At 43.6% G+C, this 20,466-nt stretch overlaps 1 protein-coding gene across 2 annotated transcripts in view; it reads left to right on the top strand.

The window, feature by feature from the left end:
* The first annotated feature begins 350 nt into the window (after positions 1–350).
* The window catches only part of MICU3 (mitochondrial calcium uptake 3), an 80,515-nt gene continuing 60,399 nt past the window's right edge, over positions 351–20,466 (top strand). For both annotated transcript variants that reach the window (XM_084856687.1, XM_084856686.1), the window contains exons 1-2: positions 351–757; positions 12,206–12,359. In XM_084856687.1, the coding sequence (XP_084712813.1) occupies positions 422–757; positions 12,206–12,359 (490 nt within the window). In that variant the 5' untranslated portion in view covers positions 351–421. The remainder of the gene's footprint in view (positions 758–12,205; positions 12,360–20,466) is intronic.

The raw sequence follows: 20,466 nt of genomic DNA, 5'->3' as shown, positions 1-20,466 counted from the left end.
CTTGGTAGAAATGCCAAAATAAATAATAAAAGACTCAATGTTGGGAGGGGGATATGTTAGTGTGATGTAAGTGCATTACAATACGCATTGTTTTCAACGTTACTGCTCCTTGGGCTGCAATCCTGTACTCACTTTCCTGGGAGTAAGTCCTACTGAAGTTCCTTGGGCTTCCACCTGAGTAGCCACGTACAGGGTCGCGACGCGAAGGCACTTCCAATCGGTGAACTGCCAAGAAAGGGGCGCGCTCCGCGCTGCAGGCGCGCCGGCGGGAGGACTGCGCCGTGGGAGGGGGAGGCGGAGTAACGGGGATTCGGGAAGGGGGGCGTCGCTCATCTCGCGCTCGGCAGCTCGGCTCTCGCGAGGGTTCGCCGCCGCCGCCTGAGCGGCTTCGCGCTGCCTGTCACTCGGCTGAGCCGGCGCTATGGCAGCGCTGCGGGGTCTCCTGGGGTGGCGCCGTTGCCGCCTTCCCGCCGGCGGCGGCGGCCGCCCGGAGCTGGCGAGCTGCAGGCGGCCGTGGGGTGCTAGGGCCGCTGAGTCCCGCAGCGCCGGAGCGCCGAGCGGGCTGAGCGTGGCAGCCGCGGGGGCTGCCGGCGGGGCGCTCGCCTGGTTTTTCTGCCAGCGCTTCTACGAGCGGCCCCAGGAGCGGGGGCCGCCGATGCTCGGAGGCGGCCGCGGGCCAGCAGCCGCAGGGGACGCCGACGAACCTGGCCGGGGGCTGCTGCCCATCCCCGTAGCGGCTGCCGCTACGGAGACGACGGTAGGTGCGCTGTGCGAGGAGGGCGCCGCGGAAGCGCGCGCCCCGCCTTGGCCTGCCCCTGCCTTCCCGGGGGCGGGGCCCGGGGGCTGCCTCGGCGGATGCTCTGGGGGAGGCAGGTGAGGAGGAGGGGAAGGGCTTGCGCCCGGCGGAGGCTGGCGGCTCCGATTTCGTCGGGGCTGTGCATGCCTTCTGGAGTCCATTCGGAGCCTGCCGGAACGCCGAAGGAGCTACTCGAGGCGCTGAACCCGACCCCGCAAACAGATCCAGCGCCTTGGATAGCTCCTTTGGAGTTCTGGCTGGTTCTGACTGAAACCCAGAATGGATGCGTAGCCCCACCGAAATCAGAGCCACCAGCCAACACGCCGTGGCCAGACTTGCCCTTCTGGACACCCCCCCCCCCGCTCCTCTTCCTCTGCCGCCCTTGGGCAGGACTCCTGTGCCCAGAACGGTAGCAGGTTGGGCAGAATTCAAGGCATGTTTCCCAGGATGAAGATCTGTTGAGCATCTGCCTCCCCTGCAACTGCTAAAGGCACAAGCCATCGAGAAAGTAAACAGAGTGAGCATCTTTGGCAGTAAACGTCTGGCTCTGCTGTGTGGTCTCAGTCTCCCCCTTTACCTGGCGGTGGGGCCGTTGCTTGGGTCAGCATCTCCTATCACAGGGGAAGGGGAAACGAGGTGAGCGGAGGAAACTCCCAAGGATGAGTTGGCCTTGGTGTAGCTCTCCCTGCCCTGGCTGTTGTTGGCAAGGCCCTTGCTTGCTTGTTCCCATTTGTCTGAAGTCGCTTCAAAAGAGATCATTTCCCTATATGGGTGGGAAGGTTCCATATAGGGAAATACATGAAAGTGGGTCTGTGTATGACTTTATTGGAAGCATTTTTAGTTGGCACATCAGCCAGAAAGGCTCCCAGAGCCACTTGCATACGATCAATAGAAATACGATAGTTCTTTTTTTTTATTCTTTCTCTTAATCCTCATGCAGATCTGTTCCATTTTACTTGCACAGGATGAGCAGTTGGGATTGTTCAGGACTTCCTACTGTATTTGTGTGTGCAGCAACCCAGACATATGTGCACTGCATGTGGTATTATGGGCTTTTCATTATATGAAATATTTTCCATATAAGAAATCCGTTGTGTTACGAAGGGGCCCTCGGGTGGTAGTGCATGCCCAGTTGCAATAGTTCTTTTAGGGCACAATCCTATGCATGTTTAGACAGAAAAAAAGTCCTACAACTCCCAGCAGTGGCTGGGGAATGCTGGGAGTTGTAAGACTTGTTCCTGTTTAAACATGCATAGGATTTCACCCTTAACTGCTTATGCACGTGGCAGCTGGCCACAGTCTTTGCCACACTAGTGGGTTTTAAAAACTAATATATTAAAAGAAAGAGCTTTCCAACTCAAAAAGAAGTTTGCCAATGCCAGACAGACAATTTTATTAACTTTTTTTTTAACTGAACTTTAGGAAAGAAGTATATCAAGTTGCTACTTGATTTGTGTTAATCGTTTAAAAACCTGAGCAGCTGGTGACAGCAGATCCAGATTTTTGTTTGTATAATGAAAATGACTATAAATACCTAGGGCAGTTAAGGAGATAATCAGTTGTACTTTATGATTATTGTAGTGTACTTTATGATTCTTCCAACAAGTATCTAAAATATTAATATTTTAACATTGCAGGTATATAACAGTGGATATTGCACAAATGTAAACAGGGTTTTGCTTGTCAAAAGATGTAAATTTACAATTTTGTACAGGGATATGCATGTTAAATAAGGTGCAATCCAGATAACCAGAGTTGTCATTGACATTTGCTACCCATTTTCCCATAACTCTCAGATAGCCTGAGTTTAGTTAGATTTCTCCTTATTCTCTAAGGGTAAAATCCAACATAAGCCTTACATAGAGTAGACCCATTGAAATGAATGGGACTTAAGTTAGTCATGACTAACAAAGTTTCATTAATTTCAATGGGTCTACTGTATGTAAGACTTACATTACCCTCAGATTGCTATGGAAATCCATGTCTATTTCCTAGTAGTGCTTGCTTGCCTTACTATAGCATCAGGTTTTCCATCTTTCTTTCAAGTGTGTACAAACATAACCTGTTCAGGGTAATTTCCTCCTTATTACTGTGGCAACTTTAAGCCCCAGTTCTGCTTTGGTGGCAAGATACAAACCTAAAGAAGGGGAGCGGGGGCTTGCTTTATGAGACAGAGCTAGTTAAGGGGAAAAGCTGCTTATAAAACTATTTCAGGGATTGAAGGGTAGAGGAGAGGGCTGGGATTGTGTTACCTGGATCCAGTGATGTCACAGGAAGTAGCTAATACACACCCAGTAGCTAATATGTGCCCTCAGAAAGTGCTTCTGCCTGACTTTTGCTAATCTCCCATCAGCCCACCCCATTCAGGGAGGTCCATCGACCCTCAAGAGAGGTTTCAGGTAGGTGGGCTGCCATGGGAGAAAGATGCAGGAAAGTCACCTTCCACCATCCCCTTCTACCAGTGTGTCTCTGGGTTCAAGCCAAAATCTATATATAGCCTCACCCACTTCTGTACATGATTAGTAGACACATGTGCAGCAAGGTAGTACCAGCAAGGGAAAGGTCCCTTCAGTTCTGCAGACAAAGTGCTGGAGGAGAAGAAAAATTGTGCCTATAGCAGCCGTTTGAGTTGCTACTGATAAGGACACCCTTAATCAGGTCTTAGCTTAGCTTCTTAATTTGCTGATGAGTATTTTTATTTTGGCATCACTATTCCTCATGGGAATACATGTGTATATAAATAGTTTCAGATTCAAGTTTGTTTAAAGTCCAGAAGCACTTACACGCATCTTGCCAAAAGACTTCACTGTTTTGTTGCTGTAACAGACTGATGAGGCTCCCCTTCTATATCTCATGAGGTGTATAAATGCTTGAGCGTGTACAACAAGGAGAGAACAGTCATTCTACCTTGTAACTATTTCTGTTTGGTTCCCCCCCATACACACACACACACATGCACACACACACACTTTTTTAAAAAATTGAGAGACAAATATTTTATAAGTGAAATCTGAAATGCATGTCTCTGGGGGTGAGGGAAATAGGGATGTAGGAAGTTCAGCTAGTGAAAGTAATACAGGTACTTTGTTTCTTACACTTGAGGGAAATTTCAGTGAAGCTGTGGGAACAGAAATGCTGGGAGGAATGAAAGTGATGTCACATTCTGGTGATGTCAGTAATGCTGTGAAAGAGTTTCAAGAGTCCTACTATACTAGCATGGCAAGAAGATCTCTAGATTTCACATTGCTAGGCCCAAGGGTACCAAAAGATCTTAGATAAAAACATCAAGCGCACCTTCTTCTCCTAACCTGATATTTTGCAGTATTTATGCATTCATTTTTATAGAAACACCAAAATCTTTACCAGGAGGGTTATAACCTTTACTGATAATGAAACAAACAGTTTTGGGGTGTATTAATAGGGGCAGTCTATTAAAATGTTGGAGCAAATGAAGATAGGAGCTTGGATGGCTACTCTGTGATACATAGTAACACTGGCAATTTCAGATGTATACCGACAGAATAGCTTATCTGGCTAAACAGATAATTTTTAAGATGAATATATAATTGTGTTACTTGTATTTTTGTTTTCAGTGAAGATGCTGGAAACACTCCTAATCTCTTCGGAATAATTATTTACTAGCATATCAGTTGAGAATTTAAAAACCGCTACCAACTGGTTAAGTGGGTTTCAGGCATTGGTCTTGGTTGCTTTGTTAATAAGCATATTCTATGTTTGGATAAACGGATTCAATGAAGCGTACAAGGATTATGAAGAACTAGAAATGCTGGAAAAATGTTCTGCCTGAAGGGACTATTGGGCCATTGTACTTGTATGCAAAGCAACTACAGATACTAGAATGAGATTCAGTCACTGGACTGGAAGAGTGCATTTCTTGAAAAATAATGTGAATATTCAGAAAACTAAGGAAAATTATATATAAATACAGCAGATGCAAGTAGATATACAAATAGATGGCTGCATTTGGATGTAATGCTAAATCATTAAGAGAACAAGCCTAGCGTCTCCCTGGGCTTGTATGCACCTCCCTTCCCTTAGCCACGAGGAGACTGGAAGCTTCCACTTCTGCTTTAGATTAACCATAATTAGTGTGCCATCTGAACCCTAAACTGTGGTTAACCTTAACTATAGTTAGTGGAAACGTGTCAGCAGCAGCTTCTGCTGCTGCTTCTTCTTCTTCTTCATTATTTATTGCATTTCTCTACCACTTTTCTGGAACCAACCAAGGTGGTTTACAAAAGTTCAGAAAACAAAAATCATAAACAAATAAAAATAGTGGGCAGTGTCCAATGCTGCCTGTGCACTTGGAGACCCCACAACTAGTTCAATGGGAAGCTAGTGCTTCACAAGGCAACTGAAAAGAGTAGAAATACTCATTTCCAGAATGGGGCAGGTCAGCGGAGCTCACAGAAGGAAGCTCTGCTGACCTGTCCTGTTCCAGAAACAAGCATTTCCACACATTTCCGGAGTTGCTTTCGGAAGCAGTTGTTACTTTTGCACTAGCGGTATGTCCTGTGGGCTCAATGGAACTAGTGGAGGCACAGTGGCAGTATTGGATACTGCTCATAGTAAAACATTAAAAACAACCTTAAAAACCATATCTACAATGTAAAAGCCAAATTCAAAGCTTCATAAACCATGGCATAGATTAACCATAGCTACATAAACCATAGCAAGCTGTGGTTAATCTAAAATGGAAGCAAATACTTTGACTCCTCAGGCCATACCGGAGGGGGAAGCGTGGGAGCCCAAGGAAGGACTAGGCTCATTCTCATCAAGCTAAACTATAGTTTAATGTTTTGTCCAAACCAGACCCTTTAAAAAAAACAAAAAAAAACTCATTATTTTTTACTCTTCTAAGTAGTGTTACATACATAATTTGTTTATAATACATAAGTATCCTGGAGAAATCATGCTGAGATCTGCTGAGATGGATATGTAAAGCGGGGGGGGGGGGGTCTGGTATTTTCAAATGTATATGTGAATATATTGCCAAGGAACACTGCATAATAGGATTTGTAGTGGTCATGATGTGGGACTAAATATAGGAAATAGCTTGGCACCAAGTGGTTAAGATGGGTGGACACTTGTGGTTCTCCAGATTTTGTTGGGCTATATCTTCCATCATCCTTCACCATTGGTTATGTTAGCTTGGGCTGATGGGAGTTGCAGTCCAACAACATCTGGAGGGCCATGAATTGTCCACTCCTGGGTTAAAATGTTGGGGCAATGTAGATATTGCAAGATCACATAACAGTGTTTGATAGAAGTGTGACAATAAGAATTTTATAATGCAGGATGAATATGTGGTACATGTGGTACATGAATATGTGGTACATTTATAGAAAGTGTGGCAAATTACTGGTCAAGAGTTTCTGGAGGAGGATTCTGAATTACCAGAAATATGATAAAATTGACTCAAATCTTTTTCCCCTTCCAAATTATGGTTAAAAAAACTGTATATAAAACTTTTAGAATATTTCTATAACATCTAATAGTTAAGGAATATCAAATAGCAGGACTACTAGTATTGTCTACTCTAGGGTTTGCTAAGCACCAAAACAGTTTTGTCTACTTTGGGATTTTCCCACACTAAGAATTTGATGTTTAACCTCTTAGCCACCCAGCACGCAAACAAAATTATACCACTTTTATCTACTTGGAAGTATATTATGTTAGCCTGGGGCTGAGTAAAGCACAACTTTTAAAATTGTTTTCTTTTCCTTCATTTGCTTTATTTGTACAGAGTCACATTAATGTCAAACGAATGTACTTTGTATCAAAGAATGTGAAAATTGCTCATTTAAAATAATAAAAAAACTTCTTTAATTAACTTAAAAGTTTTAAGAACTTGACTTGAAGGTTGAATATGATGATATCATATGGAATTTTGGGAAAATATGTTTTATAGTCACAAAGTGTTAAAATTTTTGATTTAAGTGTAAAATTCAGCTGAATCATCACCATTGAAATGTAACTCTGTGTCCCCATCACTTTGGATTAGTTGCAGCTAGTACCATTTTTATCATCGTTTTTATTAAATAGTACAGTGATTTTAATCAATCTCAGCTGAATTATCTTATTTTCCCCTTGGAATTAATGTGTGATAATTAATTCAGACTCATAAATATTTTGACATGATCATGTATAGATGTTGGTAGGGGGATTAAATAGAATGCATGGTGTAGACTATTGAAAATGGATATAATTGTTGAGTTACATCTCTTAGCCACTGTTGGCATCAGTTTCCATCCAGTAGATCTTTTATCTGGTGTTCAGCCTTTTCTCCGTGGGAAAATCACTTTTTTCTTCTTTTTTTTTGCTTTAGAGTGAAGCTTTAGAATCGCTGACCTTAAGGAAACATGAGACCAACTCTTGGCAATGAACCATTTGTTTCTTCTTCTTTTTTAATCTAGGAAGAAAAATGATGTCATGCTTTACCAGAATTTAACTCAATATAAGGCATAGCTGTAGTTTAAGTGCTACTTTAAAATATATTAGAGAGATTCTGCAGCAATATTATGATTGCTCTTTATGAAAATTGAATTTTGATCTCTTTTATACATTCTTAATAATATTGGCTGATTAAAAAAAGTTTAGTAATTTTAAATAATTTTAATAAATTTGCAACTGAATTAAACAATGATTTTGAAGGAAAAGAATGCTTTCTTTACACATTTATGTGATGCATTTATATGTCACAGCAGGTATAATTTTAGAAGAGGCATAGAAGGGGAGATGTTTTTCCTAAAATGCTTCTTGCCACACACAGTTTTTGAAAGTACGTGAATTTAAAATAATTGTAAACATTTACAGATCTACTATGTGATTGACTGGGAACACCATTTAAACAGATCAAAAGGTTTTTAAAGGGCTGAAATAATTAAGAAAGCAAGAGCCTGGACTCATTCCTTCAATTCAGCATGGTAGACACTCCTTGAATTATTCTACATCAGGCAGTTGTCTAGTTTGTGTGATTGATCTGGTGAATCACATCATAACAATGTAACCCCACCACCAGCACAACTCTGCTGGCAGAGTGGCCAAAAATGGGCAGCAGTAAGGAAAGGAGTAGGTTTAAGTTCCTTTACCAGACTCTTTAGCAACATATACTGGTGAAAAAGGTGGTATAGGGCTTTTGTTCTTTTTTTAAAACCTCCCACTGAATTCAGTAAAGCGCCAAAATATGCTGCCTGCCTGCTTCTCTTCCCACACCACTGTGGTAGAGTGTAGGAGCTGAACTATGCACCCAAATACAGATCACCAGCTCCAGTGTATAAGCCTCTGACAGGGGGACGGTACCTCAGATGTTGCATCTCTTTGGCTTCTTGTTGGGCACACTTTATATCAGGGAGAACTTTGGTGATGAGAACTAATGGTAGAAAGGAACTTTGCACAAAAAGGAAGCCCTTTGCATAAGCTGGGTTAGAACATATGTAGGAAGAGCAGGTTCCTTTTCTGATAATCTTTATAGCAGGGGTAGGCAACCTGGTGCCCTCCACATGTTTTGGACTACAACTCCCATAAGCTCCAGCCATCACAGCCAATGGTCAGTAATTATGGGGAATGTAGTCCAAAACATCTGGAGGGCATCTGTTTCCCTACTCCTGCCTTACAGCTACTCCACCTCAAAGACTCCAAACATCCAACAGGAACTTCTACTCTACTACCACAGCTGGGGATGCAAGGCCAATGTTCCACAAACTGGTAAGCAAAGGTTGTGGTGGTGTGGGAGTACTATACTGCACATGACTGCAGCACATGTCTCACCCCCATCCACCCTACCCTTGTAAGACATGGTTTGGAATGGGGAGGGGGGAATGGGCAGATCTTATGACCAGATTTGCATAAGTCTGTCAAAGCCATTTTTTAAAAGGGCCACTGGACATACTCCTGCAGCACGTATCTTATGAACCATGGCGCATACATCCATAAAACACATAGGTGCCATGGTTCATGAGATATTGCTCATGATGTCTCCCCAATTTTTTTAAAAATATCTAAACCATATTTTCTAAGTTATTCATTACTTTCCTACAGAAGTCTGGACAGCACCATGATGGAAAAGTCTGTGCTATCCAAACGTGCTCTTTTGCTTTGCAGGATCACAGTATGGTCACATGGAGCAGCACAAACAGCTTCTACGCACAGGGTTTCCAGTGCAGCTCCCTACAGGGGAGGGATAAGTATTGTTTCGGTCACTATACTCTCTTATCCCAAAAGGAAGAGGTAGGCTGAAGAAAGGGAATAGGGAAAGCAACTAGGTGGCAGCAGTCTTTCTTTCAGTCATTTACTTACAAACACCTACTGAGCTGCTAAAACCAGACACTCTGCTGCAGCTACAGACTGCTACTCATTCTCTGTTCTCTACAGGTAGCCCTTTAATCACATACAGAAGCAAGGCCATTTCTCCACTTCCAGTGTGATGTAGACCACAAGTGAAGCCGACCACAAGACCAGCAATGACCAGGGTGATTCCAGCTGTTCTTCTGTGGGGTTGCCAGCCTTCTTCTAGGTCCTGTACCTTTGCAAGTTGCTTGACACTGTTATGTAACAGGTGAAGCCATGTCTACCATGCGGCTCAATGAGGCAAACAACACTTGTAATTCTGCTGTCATGCAACTCTCAAAGGCAGAGGAGCCTTGCGAGGGCAAGAAAGTTGGTAGCCCCGTTAATCTGTCCTGCCTCCAGAACCCACTCAATCTCTAATGCTGTTCAGTAAAAGCTTTTACTTTGTTATACCTGTTGTTTCTTTGTTAATGGGATCAGCAGAGAGGAATCCTTCTCCCCCTCCCCATCCTAGCTCTTTCAGCTGGCCATAGGATGGGGCACTGAATGGAAGGAGGCCTGGGAGTTTTCCTGCTGCCAGGGCTCAGACATCTCCTCCCTCTGGCCACTTGCGCTCTGGTGAGGGTTACGTCTCATGAACTTCCTAGTTACCACTGGTGTAATGAACGATGCAGTCAGTCAGCATGGGGTGGAGGGATAATATGAATAATAAAGTCTGCTAAGGTTGTAACTAGCAGGCCCAGGCAATTAAGCAAAGGAGCATAGTGGGAGGCTTGGTGACTGGATAGAAATTATGGCAGGAGCCGTGAAATGTAAAAGGTAACCTGGGCCATGTGTATTGCCTGAGGTAACCTCAGGCAATAGGCTGATGCAGTGTCCCTCTGGCATGCTCATATGTGCTTTGTCTGTTGGGAGATCGTACCTAGAGTTTGAACCTGGGACCATGTGTAAGTAAAACTCATGTTGTTTCACAGAGCTAAGGCTCCTCATGACATCTTCTTGATCCTGGCATATATGGCTAAGTCTGTGGGCTGGCAGCTGAAGGGTGACAAATGCCAAGTGGTGTGACCTTCCCTTGTCTATTGCTGTGGCGAATAGTTAGAGACCTGTGTGGAGTGTGCACTGTGGGTTCTACTTCTGCCTGCTCCACCACTTTTGCCTCTGACATGGATGTTGCTGGTGAGGCATGCAAAAGGTGAGTTGGGCCTTAATTCTACCATTCCCCCTGGTGGGGCTTAAACCTGTTGCCTGCGTCTCATCCAAGTGCTCTATCCAGTGAGCTAACAGCACACACTCCTGTGAGAAAGCTGTGGCTTCCGTATTTGCTAATCCTAGATCCTCCCTGACAAAAAGGTTCCCATCACTATGCATCCTTTGACTCCTTTAATGCCTGACTAATGCAGGAAGGAGTGGTGCTGTCGTCCACATGCTGCTCCATGATTGGCGGGATGCTGGACACTGGGGGAGTAGCTGGTGGAGCTTCTACATTCTGTGATGGCATGCTATCATTATCTTCACAACTTTGCTGGGAGTGCAGAGGATTCTGATTACACTATGCTGACTGTTCAGTAACGCTGGCTACCAGTGTGGTAGACCCATTAGATTGCCCTGCCTGTGGCAAGGATTAACCAAGAAACAGCCGAATGCTAAATAGGTGCAGTTAGTAACTTTTTTTTGTAAAAGAATGTTGAGTATGAAAGCCTTTTTCAATTGAGTTCTGTTAAATAACTGCAAATCATATTTTGCTATTTTAAGTTATCTGTCTTAAAATATCAAATTTGCAGCTTACACAGTTGGTGAAGTTAGTCGATTGATGATGAGACCGTTGAAGTTAGTTTATTGGCTTTGCAAAAACTTGCATTCCTTGGGCAGCAATCCTATACACACTTACCTGAGAATAAATCACATAGAACTCAATTGGACTTACTTAAGCATGCAAACAATTGCAGTGTTAACTGTTCCATAGAAGTAAGTGCATTTGTTCTGGAAAAAGTGGTTTGATTTGCTGTCTAAATACATTAACTGGTTTCTTGCTATCATAACAATGTTGAATACATAGGGCAATACTTTCTGGAAGGCTTTAACGTGGATGCATTAAAAGCACTTTCAGCCTCTATGCTTTTTATTCAGTGTGGGTGCATGAGAGAGAGAGAGAGAGTGAGTCAGTGGTTTGTGGAATATCCTAGATCTCTGAGAACTACACTAAAATTTCCTCATAACAGTAAGATATTGGCTTTAATCAGAGATTCGTGACAGTTCGCTTGAGAGAAAAGACTGTGTCCAGTTTTGTAAAGGTGCTGAGCTATAACATGATACAACATCGCTGTAAGATTGCCAAGAAGATTAGTAAACACAAGTCTTAACATCTTTTGATAGGGATATGCTTTCATGAAAGTTTTTTGAGGTTTGCCGCTAATTACTAAGAGATTTGGATCAGATAATCTCCAAAAGTAAGAATAGAAACTGGACCCTTATTGACTCTTACCCATTACCTCACCAGTGCTTTTGTCCTTTCCTGGATCTCATTGCATGGTCTGTCAGGTGTGATTTCCATTATGTTTCACAAAAATGTTTGAATCTGCATGACTTGGACACACTTCTGCCACAGCAACACACATTTGCAGCAGCCTTAAATTTGATACATGATGGGAGGCAAGTTCTTTCTCTGCCCTATTTTACAAGCTGCTTTATGGAAAAAAGGAAATGAGTACTGTTTAAGCCATTTTGTGGCACCAAGACAGCATGCTTTGTCAGCAAGTTTCCTGCCCAACTGACTGCCCTTTAAAATGTAACCAAACTATACACCCATAATGATAGTTCATAATAGTTCAAATATCCTCTGTAATAGCTGCTGTTTTTATAGTAAAACTGAATATATACAGTTGACTGTCACGTTTTCATACAGCTAAATAGCTTAAAATATGAGAGGAAGGAAAGGGGAAAAAAATTCTGTGATCAAGGAAGCATGTTGTGGGATTGGAGGTGAAGAGAAGGTGAGCCAGTTAGAGTGTGAGACAGAAGGAGATTGCGAGGGAGAGCTAAAAGAATTACAATAACTGAAACAGCTAATACACTCAGATTCTTTTGTCTTTTAAAAAGGTCACAGAAAGCAGACTAGATTATGAAGATTTGGATCTTTATGCAACTTCCCGGGAGCAGCGGTTTCGTATGTTTGCCAGTTTAGAATTTGAAGGGCAGCTATTTATGACACCATATGATTTCATTCAGTCTGTTACAAATGATGAACCAAGATGTAAGTATGGTTCCACCCACTGAATGTGACTGTTACAATCAATGTTCATAAATTATAGCTTTTGTTTTTGAATGGCCTCAGTTTAGGTATCCTGTATAGGTGTTCTCAAATGTGAAGCCAATGAGCTTCACTAAATCAAGGTAGAGTAATGTAAAATAGAAATAATATTGGTTTCATGGTTTCTATAAAAAAGCATTAGAATCTTACGTTGTTGTTACTTGTATGGTGCATTTTGCATAGGCAAAAACAGAGAGGTCCCTGCCTCAAAGGAGCTTGCAGTCTAAAATAGACAACAGGGCAATGATCAGAAAGGAAGGAGGAAGAGACAAAGGTAGGGAAGGATGGATGTGAGCAAATGCAGTTATATATACCTATCTTGGTTACAGTTGGAAATGAGGACTAAGGGTTCAATCCTATGTATGTTTAGGCAGAAAAACTCCTACAACTTCCATGCTGGCTGGGGAATGTAGGACTTTTTCCTGTCTTTTTTCCATGCATAGGATTGTGCCCTAAGGAGATAACTCAAAGGCTACATGGAAAAGGTGCATTTTGAGAAGTGATTTGAAAGAAGAAAAATAGTAGCACTGTATATATGTTCAGGTTACCTGGAGTTTCTCAGAAATCAGAAAGCCCTTTAAACAGTAGTTACTCAATAGCTTTTCTTTACAGAAAAGTAAAAACACTAGACAATACACTGTTTACAAATCTGCTTTCATGCTCAATTCAATGTGCTGGTTTTAATTAATTACCTGAAAAGAATGCCTTTCCCTATATGAGCTCATGCACCGATTAATTTTCGGTCAGCAAACACAGCTTGTAGTTCCATCAGAGTGAAAGAGAAGGACAGCAGCAGGCAGAAGCTGAGGGGGGATGGGACGGGTGTGTCTCCATGAGTGATTTACTGCAAGTTGGCTGCATTTGGAGGTTGTTCGGGGCACATGATGTCATGGCCATCTCGCAGTCATCCCAGAGATTTTTGCAGAAAAACCGGTTTTCCTGAGACGACTTTTAGTAGTCTGATTTTTTTCCTTAATTTGGCTTGTCTGTGCTTCTGTTGAGGTGTGTACCAACCCTCTGCATTTACATCAGCATAATAGCCCTGCCCAGGGGTCTGTCTTTCACTTGGCCATGACCTCACTGACCCCAGTCAAGGGGTGTTCCCCCAATGTTTCCCCTCCCTCTGTTTCCCCGATGTTTCTGCCATTTTGCAGCTGGCCCTTCAGGAGTTCTGAGCTATTTCATGGTATTCACTTCGCCTTGCCTGCCACTAACCTCTGGCGGCCATCCCCGCAAAAGTATAGGTGTAATCTGCTTGTCAGCTTCTGCCTTTAAAAAAAATTCCCTTAAAAGCGCAACGTTGAAATAGTGCGTTGCTGCTCCGTCGTGAACCTGAAGTAAGCACTCCAGTTTCACCAACCACAGCTGCGGGGGGGGGGGGGGGAGAGCCTGGTTTCAATCTTTAAATATCCCCCCTTCTGTGCATGTTTACTCAGAAGTTAGAAATAAATCTCACTCCCCTGCAGTGAAAGGCTAAACTGAGGTAACTCCCCTTAAGTGCTCTTTCGCTTCTCTGCAGCTCTCTTAAATCGTGATTACAAAGTTGTGTTTCTCTGATGTTCTGTAGGTTCTCTGTTATGCAGAATCACTTCTCAGCTTGATCGCTTGGTCGCAGTAATGATCTTGCCTTCTCATTGCAGGGGGGTGGAGAAAGGGAGAAACAGGGGTGGGGGAGCAAGGGCATCTCTAGAGAGAGCCCACCTGGGCACAGGCCCCAGATCTTTTGAGCTGTGCCCTGGATCTTTTGAGCTGTGCCCCGGATCTTGTGAGCAGTCTTAATTGCCTTTTTTTTTTTTACATCTTCCCATTGACTTGTATTGGAAAACAGAAACAGCCATAACGTTTTTATTTTGTATGATAAATACGTGAAATTTGGAGACCTCATAGCCCCCATGGAGCTGATTGAACCTGCCCAATTTCAGCCAGTTAGGTCCAGTGGCTTTTGTGCTAGTCACAGGCAAAATTTGCTATTTTCAAGAAAATCTGTCAAAGCAAAGAGCTATATATTTTTTTGTGCTTCCACATAAGTGCATAGAGTTCGGGGACCTGGCAGCCCCTATGGAGCTGACTGAACCTGCCAAATTTCAGACAGTTCAGTCCAGTGGCTTTTGTGCTAGACTAAAACAATAAGTGAAAACTGCCAAGTCATCCAGGGGATTAGACATCCTAATTAGAAGGTGTTTAAGGTGACCATTAGGAGTTCACTATCCCTAATCTCTGGGGTAGGTTTTTTTTGAGGTGCAAAAACCCCCTCTCCCCCTACTTTTCTGCTCTTTTCTGTTGGGAGCTTGCTTACAATGAAATTTTGAAGAGGGAGAAGGAAGGGAAGAAAGAGCTTCATGTGCAAACTGGTATTTCACACAGCACCTGATTTTACTGCCCCAAAGTGGAACCTTTGGCCTCTGCAGAAGTTTAGTAACTTCAGTACAGCAAAGGATCCAATCAGCCTCCACAAACTGCTTTCTCCCCCTCCACTTTAATTTCTCCTAAATACCTGTAGCGCTCAAATTATTTCAAAAGGAGGATTAGGACTATGTGACGTCGTGATCGAGGAACTGCTAAGGCTTTTAAATAGGTTCTACAGCTTAAAAAAAGCTAGAAAAAGCCCTCTGGCACCTCACCTCATAAAGTTAATTTAAGTCTGTGCAATCCTTACAAACCCTCCACAGCCACCTAAATTCCTCTGAAGTACTACCTCTCTGAAAGGAGCCACTTGGCTTAGGGAATTCTCTCTACCTCCCCCACTGCATTTCCAATCACCATTCTTCTTCTTCCCTGCCCCATCCTGTTCTTTCTTTCTGTTCTTTATTTCACCCAGAGCATATCTTGAGGAATTCTTAAAGAGAATTCTCTTTGGTGGGCAAGAGAAGTTCTGAACTGTATTTGACTTTATACAAACAGACAAGAGGGTTTGTTTTTCTCCTTCTCACTCAAGTCTTTGAGAAAAGTGGGTTCACATGGTTGCAGAGAAACAAATCTGGGGCAGTTTTGTTTGTCAGTTGCCATTATCCAGCAATACGCTCCGCGGCGAGTCCGCAGAGCCACCGGCCGGGCCCATCTGCAGCTGGACTTCCGGCCACTGCCACGCAAATGGCATCCGGCGTAGCGGATGCCATTTGCGTGCCTGCCCTTGGCCATGATGGGCTATGTAATCACAGCCAAGGGCAGGGACACAAATGGCGTCTGCTACACTGGACGCCATTTGCGTCCGCAGCCCGGCAGCAGATGGCTGCGGAACGAAGACGACAGACTTGGACTGGCCACCGCTAGGTAGGGTCCGTCCTGACCGACCTTCGCGGGGTAGTGGGGGGGAGTAGTCCATTCTGCTGCGGACTCCGGGGGGCCGGATTCTAAAGAACCCGGCCTCATTGGAGTCCGTGGTGGATTTCACCACCATCCCTAATAGGAAGGACTGTCGTTCAGTGGTAGAGCACATGCTTGGTTTGCAGAAGGTCCCAGGTTCAATCCCCAGCATTGCTGGGTAGGGCTAGGAAAGAATCCTGCTTGAAACCCTGGAGAGTCGCTGCTGCCAGTCAGTGTTAACAATTCTAGCAGAATTCTGGGCTAGATGGACCCAGGGCCTGACTCAGTATAAGACAGCTTCCTATGTTCCTATCAACAGAAAGCTTTAATAAAAATAGGAGTTTTTTGTTTTGTTTTTTAATTGGAGGGAAGATAAATACTGCTCATTTATACAATCCTATGTATGCCTACTCGGAAACCCCATTATGTTTAATTAGGCTTACCTTCAGGAAAGTGTGCATAGGATTCCAGCACAAGTTACTTTTGCAGGGAGGTTTGCACCTTGATGTTCTGTGCGTTTACTCAGAAATAAGTCCTGAGTTGTGAGCATGGTATTGCAAGCTTAATACAGTGCCTACCCAATTCCATCTAATGAATTGACTACCCTTTCAGCTCAGTCCTATGCATGTTTTGTCATTTGTGTTTTGTTTTGTTTTTCATTTTGCATGAACTCTAGCTTCAGTGGTGAGGGAAAGGCACTTAGTACATGCTCAGAGTTTCTCCAGAAATGAGCCCTACTTTTTAAAACAGACTCATTGGCTGAAACATGGTGAAGTCTTGGCACAAATGAAGTTATGGGGAGGAAGATACATTGAGAGCTTGTGCATAACAAGGAGGAGGTAGAGGAGAGTTGCACAAAACAAGACATCTGTTTTTATGAAGAGTTGCTGGAGGATGGTAGAATGAGGAGGGATGGTTGCATAGAGGGGAATAGAATTGGTAGTGGGAGAATGTAAGTGCTCAGTAGTGAAAGAAAAGCATTCTGCATATGCTCAGAGGCACTTTCTGTTTAAGAACATAGGAAGAGCTGTGCTGTATCAGACCAAGGTCCATCTAGTCCAGCATTCTGTTCACACAGTGGCCAACCAGATGCCCACGGGAAACTCACAAGCAGGACATGAGTACAATAGCACGTTCCCACCCATGTTCCCCTGTTGCTAACTTCGGTGAAATGTAAATAAATTCTATTAATTCTAAATTTGCATGCATGTATATCCTTCAGAAACTTCGCAGGTTTCTTGCCTGGGAGACACTTCTAACGGCCTGTGCATTTTCATACAAATCTACCCAAAACTATTGGGGAAGGGGTGAAGGGAAAGCAAATCACTCCCTCCCCCAGATTAGAGAACTCCCCTTCCACATGAACTGCTGCACCTATCCTTCTCAAACTTTGCTGGTTTCTTACTTAGGGACAACTCTAGGCTGTCTGTAATTTTCAGAACAATGGTCCACAAGGAAAATAAGGAGAGAAGTATGTCGTCTTTTGGAGACCTCAAAATGTCAAGGCCACCCTTTCACAAAACCCTTGTGGCTATCATTCTGAAATTTGGAGACATGATCTCCTCTGATGGGGCAATGAATCCTGAAATGTTTATCCAATTCTTCCAAGGAATAAAAATGTTATTGGCAGTTCCCTTTAAAAGAAAATCAAAATATAAACCTTGCACCTATTTTTCTGACATTGGGCAGGTGTAATCCCCTTCTAGGGGGCTACTAGGGTTGTACAAAACACTTACCTTATTCCGCACCGGGGCATCCATGGTGCGGGGGAGGCGCTCCATCCCTCCCCCCGGAATCCTCCCTGGCCAGCTCCGCGGAGCCGCCAACCAGGGCCAGTCACAGCCGGAACTCCGGCTGCGGACGGCCTGCTGCAGCTGCAAATGGCGCCCATCATAGCGGCAACCATTTGCATCCTTGCAGGCTACCTGCAAGGTAAAGCAGGTAAAGGCAGCCACGCAAATGGCGGCCACTACGCCATTTGCATGGCTACCTTTACCATGATAGGCTACATAGATACTTACGTAGCCTATCATGGCTGCTTGCAAGGACACAAATGGCCGCTATGACGGCCGCCATTTGCGGCCACAGTGGCCGGCCAGGAGACCAGCCGGAGCTGCCACCGCTGCATCCGCCCCAGATAAGCTCCGTCCCGGGGGGACTCTGCAGGGGGGCAGGAGGCCGTTCCGCCACGGATTCCGGGGATTCCGTGGCGGAATTCTCTGATATCCCTAGGGGCTACTATGCCTGAAATGATCATCCAGTTCTGACCAAGAGAAAAAGTTACAGGTTTTTAAAAGAATTTCCAGTGGTAGTCAACAGGAAGCATCAAGACTCATTTTTCCAAACCTTGACTCAGGTGTGGTGCTGAGCTGAAATGGTCTGACTACAAATTGGCCAGAACAGAAGCAGGATGTTTTCCAAAATGCTGAATCGGGGTCTGAGTTGAAGTGGGGTGGGGGGTCAGTGCACACTTCTTATGTATGTATGTAATCTATACACACACGCAAACACACCACATGCACACACCACAGACACACACACACACACACACACACATATATATATATATATATATATATATATATATATATATTAGCAGTGTGCTTAGACTCGGATATCTGTATCTATATATGCAAATGTGTGTTATGGGCCTGTGCCCCGGATCTTTTAAGAACCTAGTAATGCCCCTTGGTGGAAGCCATAGGTAAAAGTGCACACATGGGGGGAAATGGGGGGCAGTAACTGCACAGCAGATTGCTAAGATGTAGCAAAACTGGGTTGGGGGGAGTTAGAAATGGGGAACATTGCAATCGTATGCACATCTACTGAGAAGTAAGCCCCGTTGGGTTCAGTGGAGCTTCTTCCCCTGTAAGTGAGTTTAGAATTGCAGCCAACATCTCCCAGAGTTCTGAGAAACAAAAAGAGGAAATGAGGAGGAGGATCCCTTCCAAAATGGGCAAGCTGAAATCTGAATTTGAAGACTTCTTTGTGAACCCAGTCCTTCAGAGCTCACCCACCGATGCACCCCAATTTCGTCACATCCCACCAATCTGTTGCACAGTTACTGCTCCCCACCCCATTTTTCCCCATGTGTTCACTCTTTGCCTACTGCTTCCACCCCCCTTTTTCTCTTTTCCTCCTTCCTCCTGCAATGAGATAACTGTGACCAAGCTATCAAGTTGAGAAATAATTTTACATAACAGAGAAAGTACAGAACATCAAAGAAGCACAACTTCTTTGAATCACAATCACAATTTCAGAGAGCTGCGGACAAGCAAAGCAGCACTTTAGGGCAAGTTACTATAGTTAGCCTTTAACTCTTTCATTGCAGGGGAGTGAGATTTATTTCTTACTTCTGAGTAAACATGCACAGAAGGGGGCAGGAATGTTAAAGGTTGAAAGCAGGCTACCTTAAGTGATTTGAGTGTCCCCACAAATGCAGTAACGTGAGGGGTCGCATTTAGTCCTGTTGCTGTTGTGCTATTGCAGTTTTGGAGGGTACATAAAAAAATGGTGGGGTAGGGTCGGACATAGGTTGCGGAGGGTGGGGGCACTAACACATATACTGGCCAGAGAAAGCAGAAGGGATGGAACAAGGTAAGAGTGGGAGGGAGGGAACAGGCTCTCTAAATGATGACGGGGACAAGACTGCACCCAGTAGCCACCCAAACAATTCACAGTAAACTGTGTCTGACCTGCCCAGAGCCCCAGGTTATCTTTGGGATAATCTGGATTCTCAACCCCTGCATGTCACCAGGTGGAGCTGGTTCTACTCCAGTAAAAACCACAACAAAGTGGAGAGCAAACTAAACCTGTTGCCATGGAAATTCCCCCCTGGCCTTTGCACTGATACTTCCTAAACTCTGGAAGATTGGAACCGGAAGTTTGGAAATCCACATCTTTATTAGGGTTCTGAAAGGATGGAAAATGCATATTTTCCAGCAGTTAGTTATTCTTGGTTCTAGGCAATAATAAAAACAAAGCAACCAAGAATAATAAGACAATGTCAGGACAGGTTAAAATATCAAATGAAAACAGCAAGATCTAAAAGGCCCGGGCAAATTAAAAAGGATTTCACCTGATTCCAAAAAGACAGACTTGGTGCCAGGCAAGCCTTAGTCAGGAGAGTATTCCAAATTGGGATGCCACAGCTGAGAAGGCCTCATCTCGTGTTACAGGCTGCCTCAGTTCTGAAAGCATGGGAACCCAAAGAAGAGCTTCTAAGGAAGATTTTTAGCGCTTGGGCAGGTCATGTTAGAGACATCCTTCTTTAATGTATCATTGATGAATTAAGATGGTGGCCATTTGATAATGTAGTTTAGTTATTAGTGTTTAGTTTTAATGGATTTGGGTTATTTGAATTAATTGTTAATCTCTTTAAGCTGTTGGAAAAGGCAGTCTACAGTTGTTTTATATGAATAAAAATAGCGCTGGATGAGATTTGGGGTGGTATGAATGTATTTGTTATGACTCATTTGCCCTTGAAATCTTATAATCATTAGCAATGTTGAGTGTATTTCCCTTGCTGAACTGCACTAGAATATATTGATTTTAAAAAGTGAAATACAGTTTCAAAATTTTTAATTTTTGACTAAAAAGTACTGTAATATAAAGCAAAATACAGAGATTAAATTTGTATGCATCCACATTAATTTTCTATTAAGTACAGAATGAGGTATCTCAGTTGAGTTAAATGTTAGTCTTGAAAAAGCAAGGATTTCAGGGAGGATGAGGCTACTGATGGCTA

Source organism: Heloderma suspectum, chromosome 5 (genome assembly GCF_057233095.1).
Source record: "Heloderma suspectum isolate Gila_16-S chromosome 5, 16-S_ref, whole genome shotgun sequence".
NCBI classification, from domain to species: domain Eukaryota; kingdom Metazoa; phylum Chordata; class Lepidosauria; order Squamata; family Helodermatidae; genus Heloderma; species Heloderma suspectum.
The sequence above is the reverse complement of the archived record's forward strand: the minus strand, read 5'-3'. Positions and strand labels throughout refer to the sequence as shown.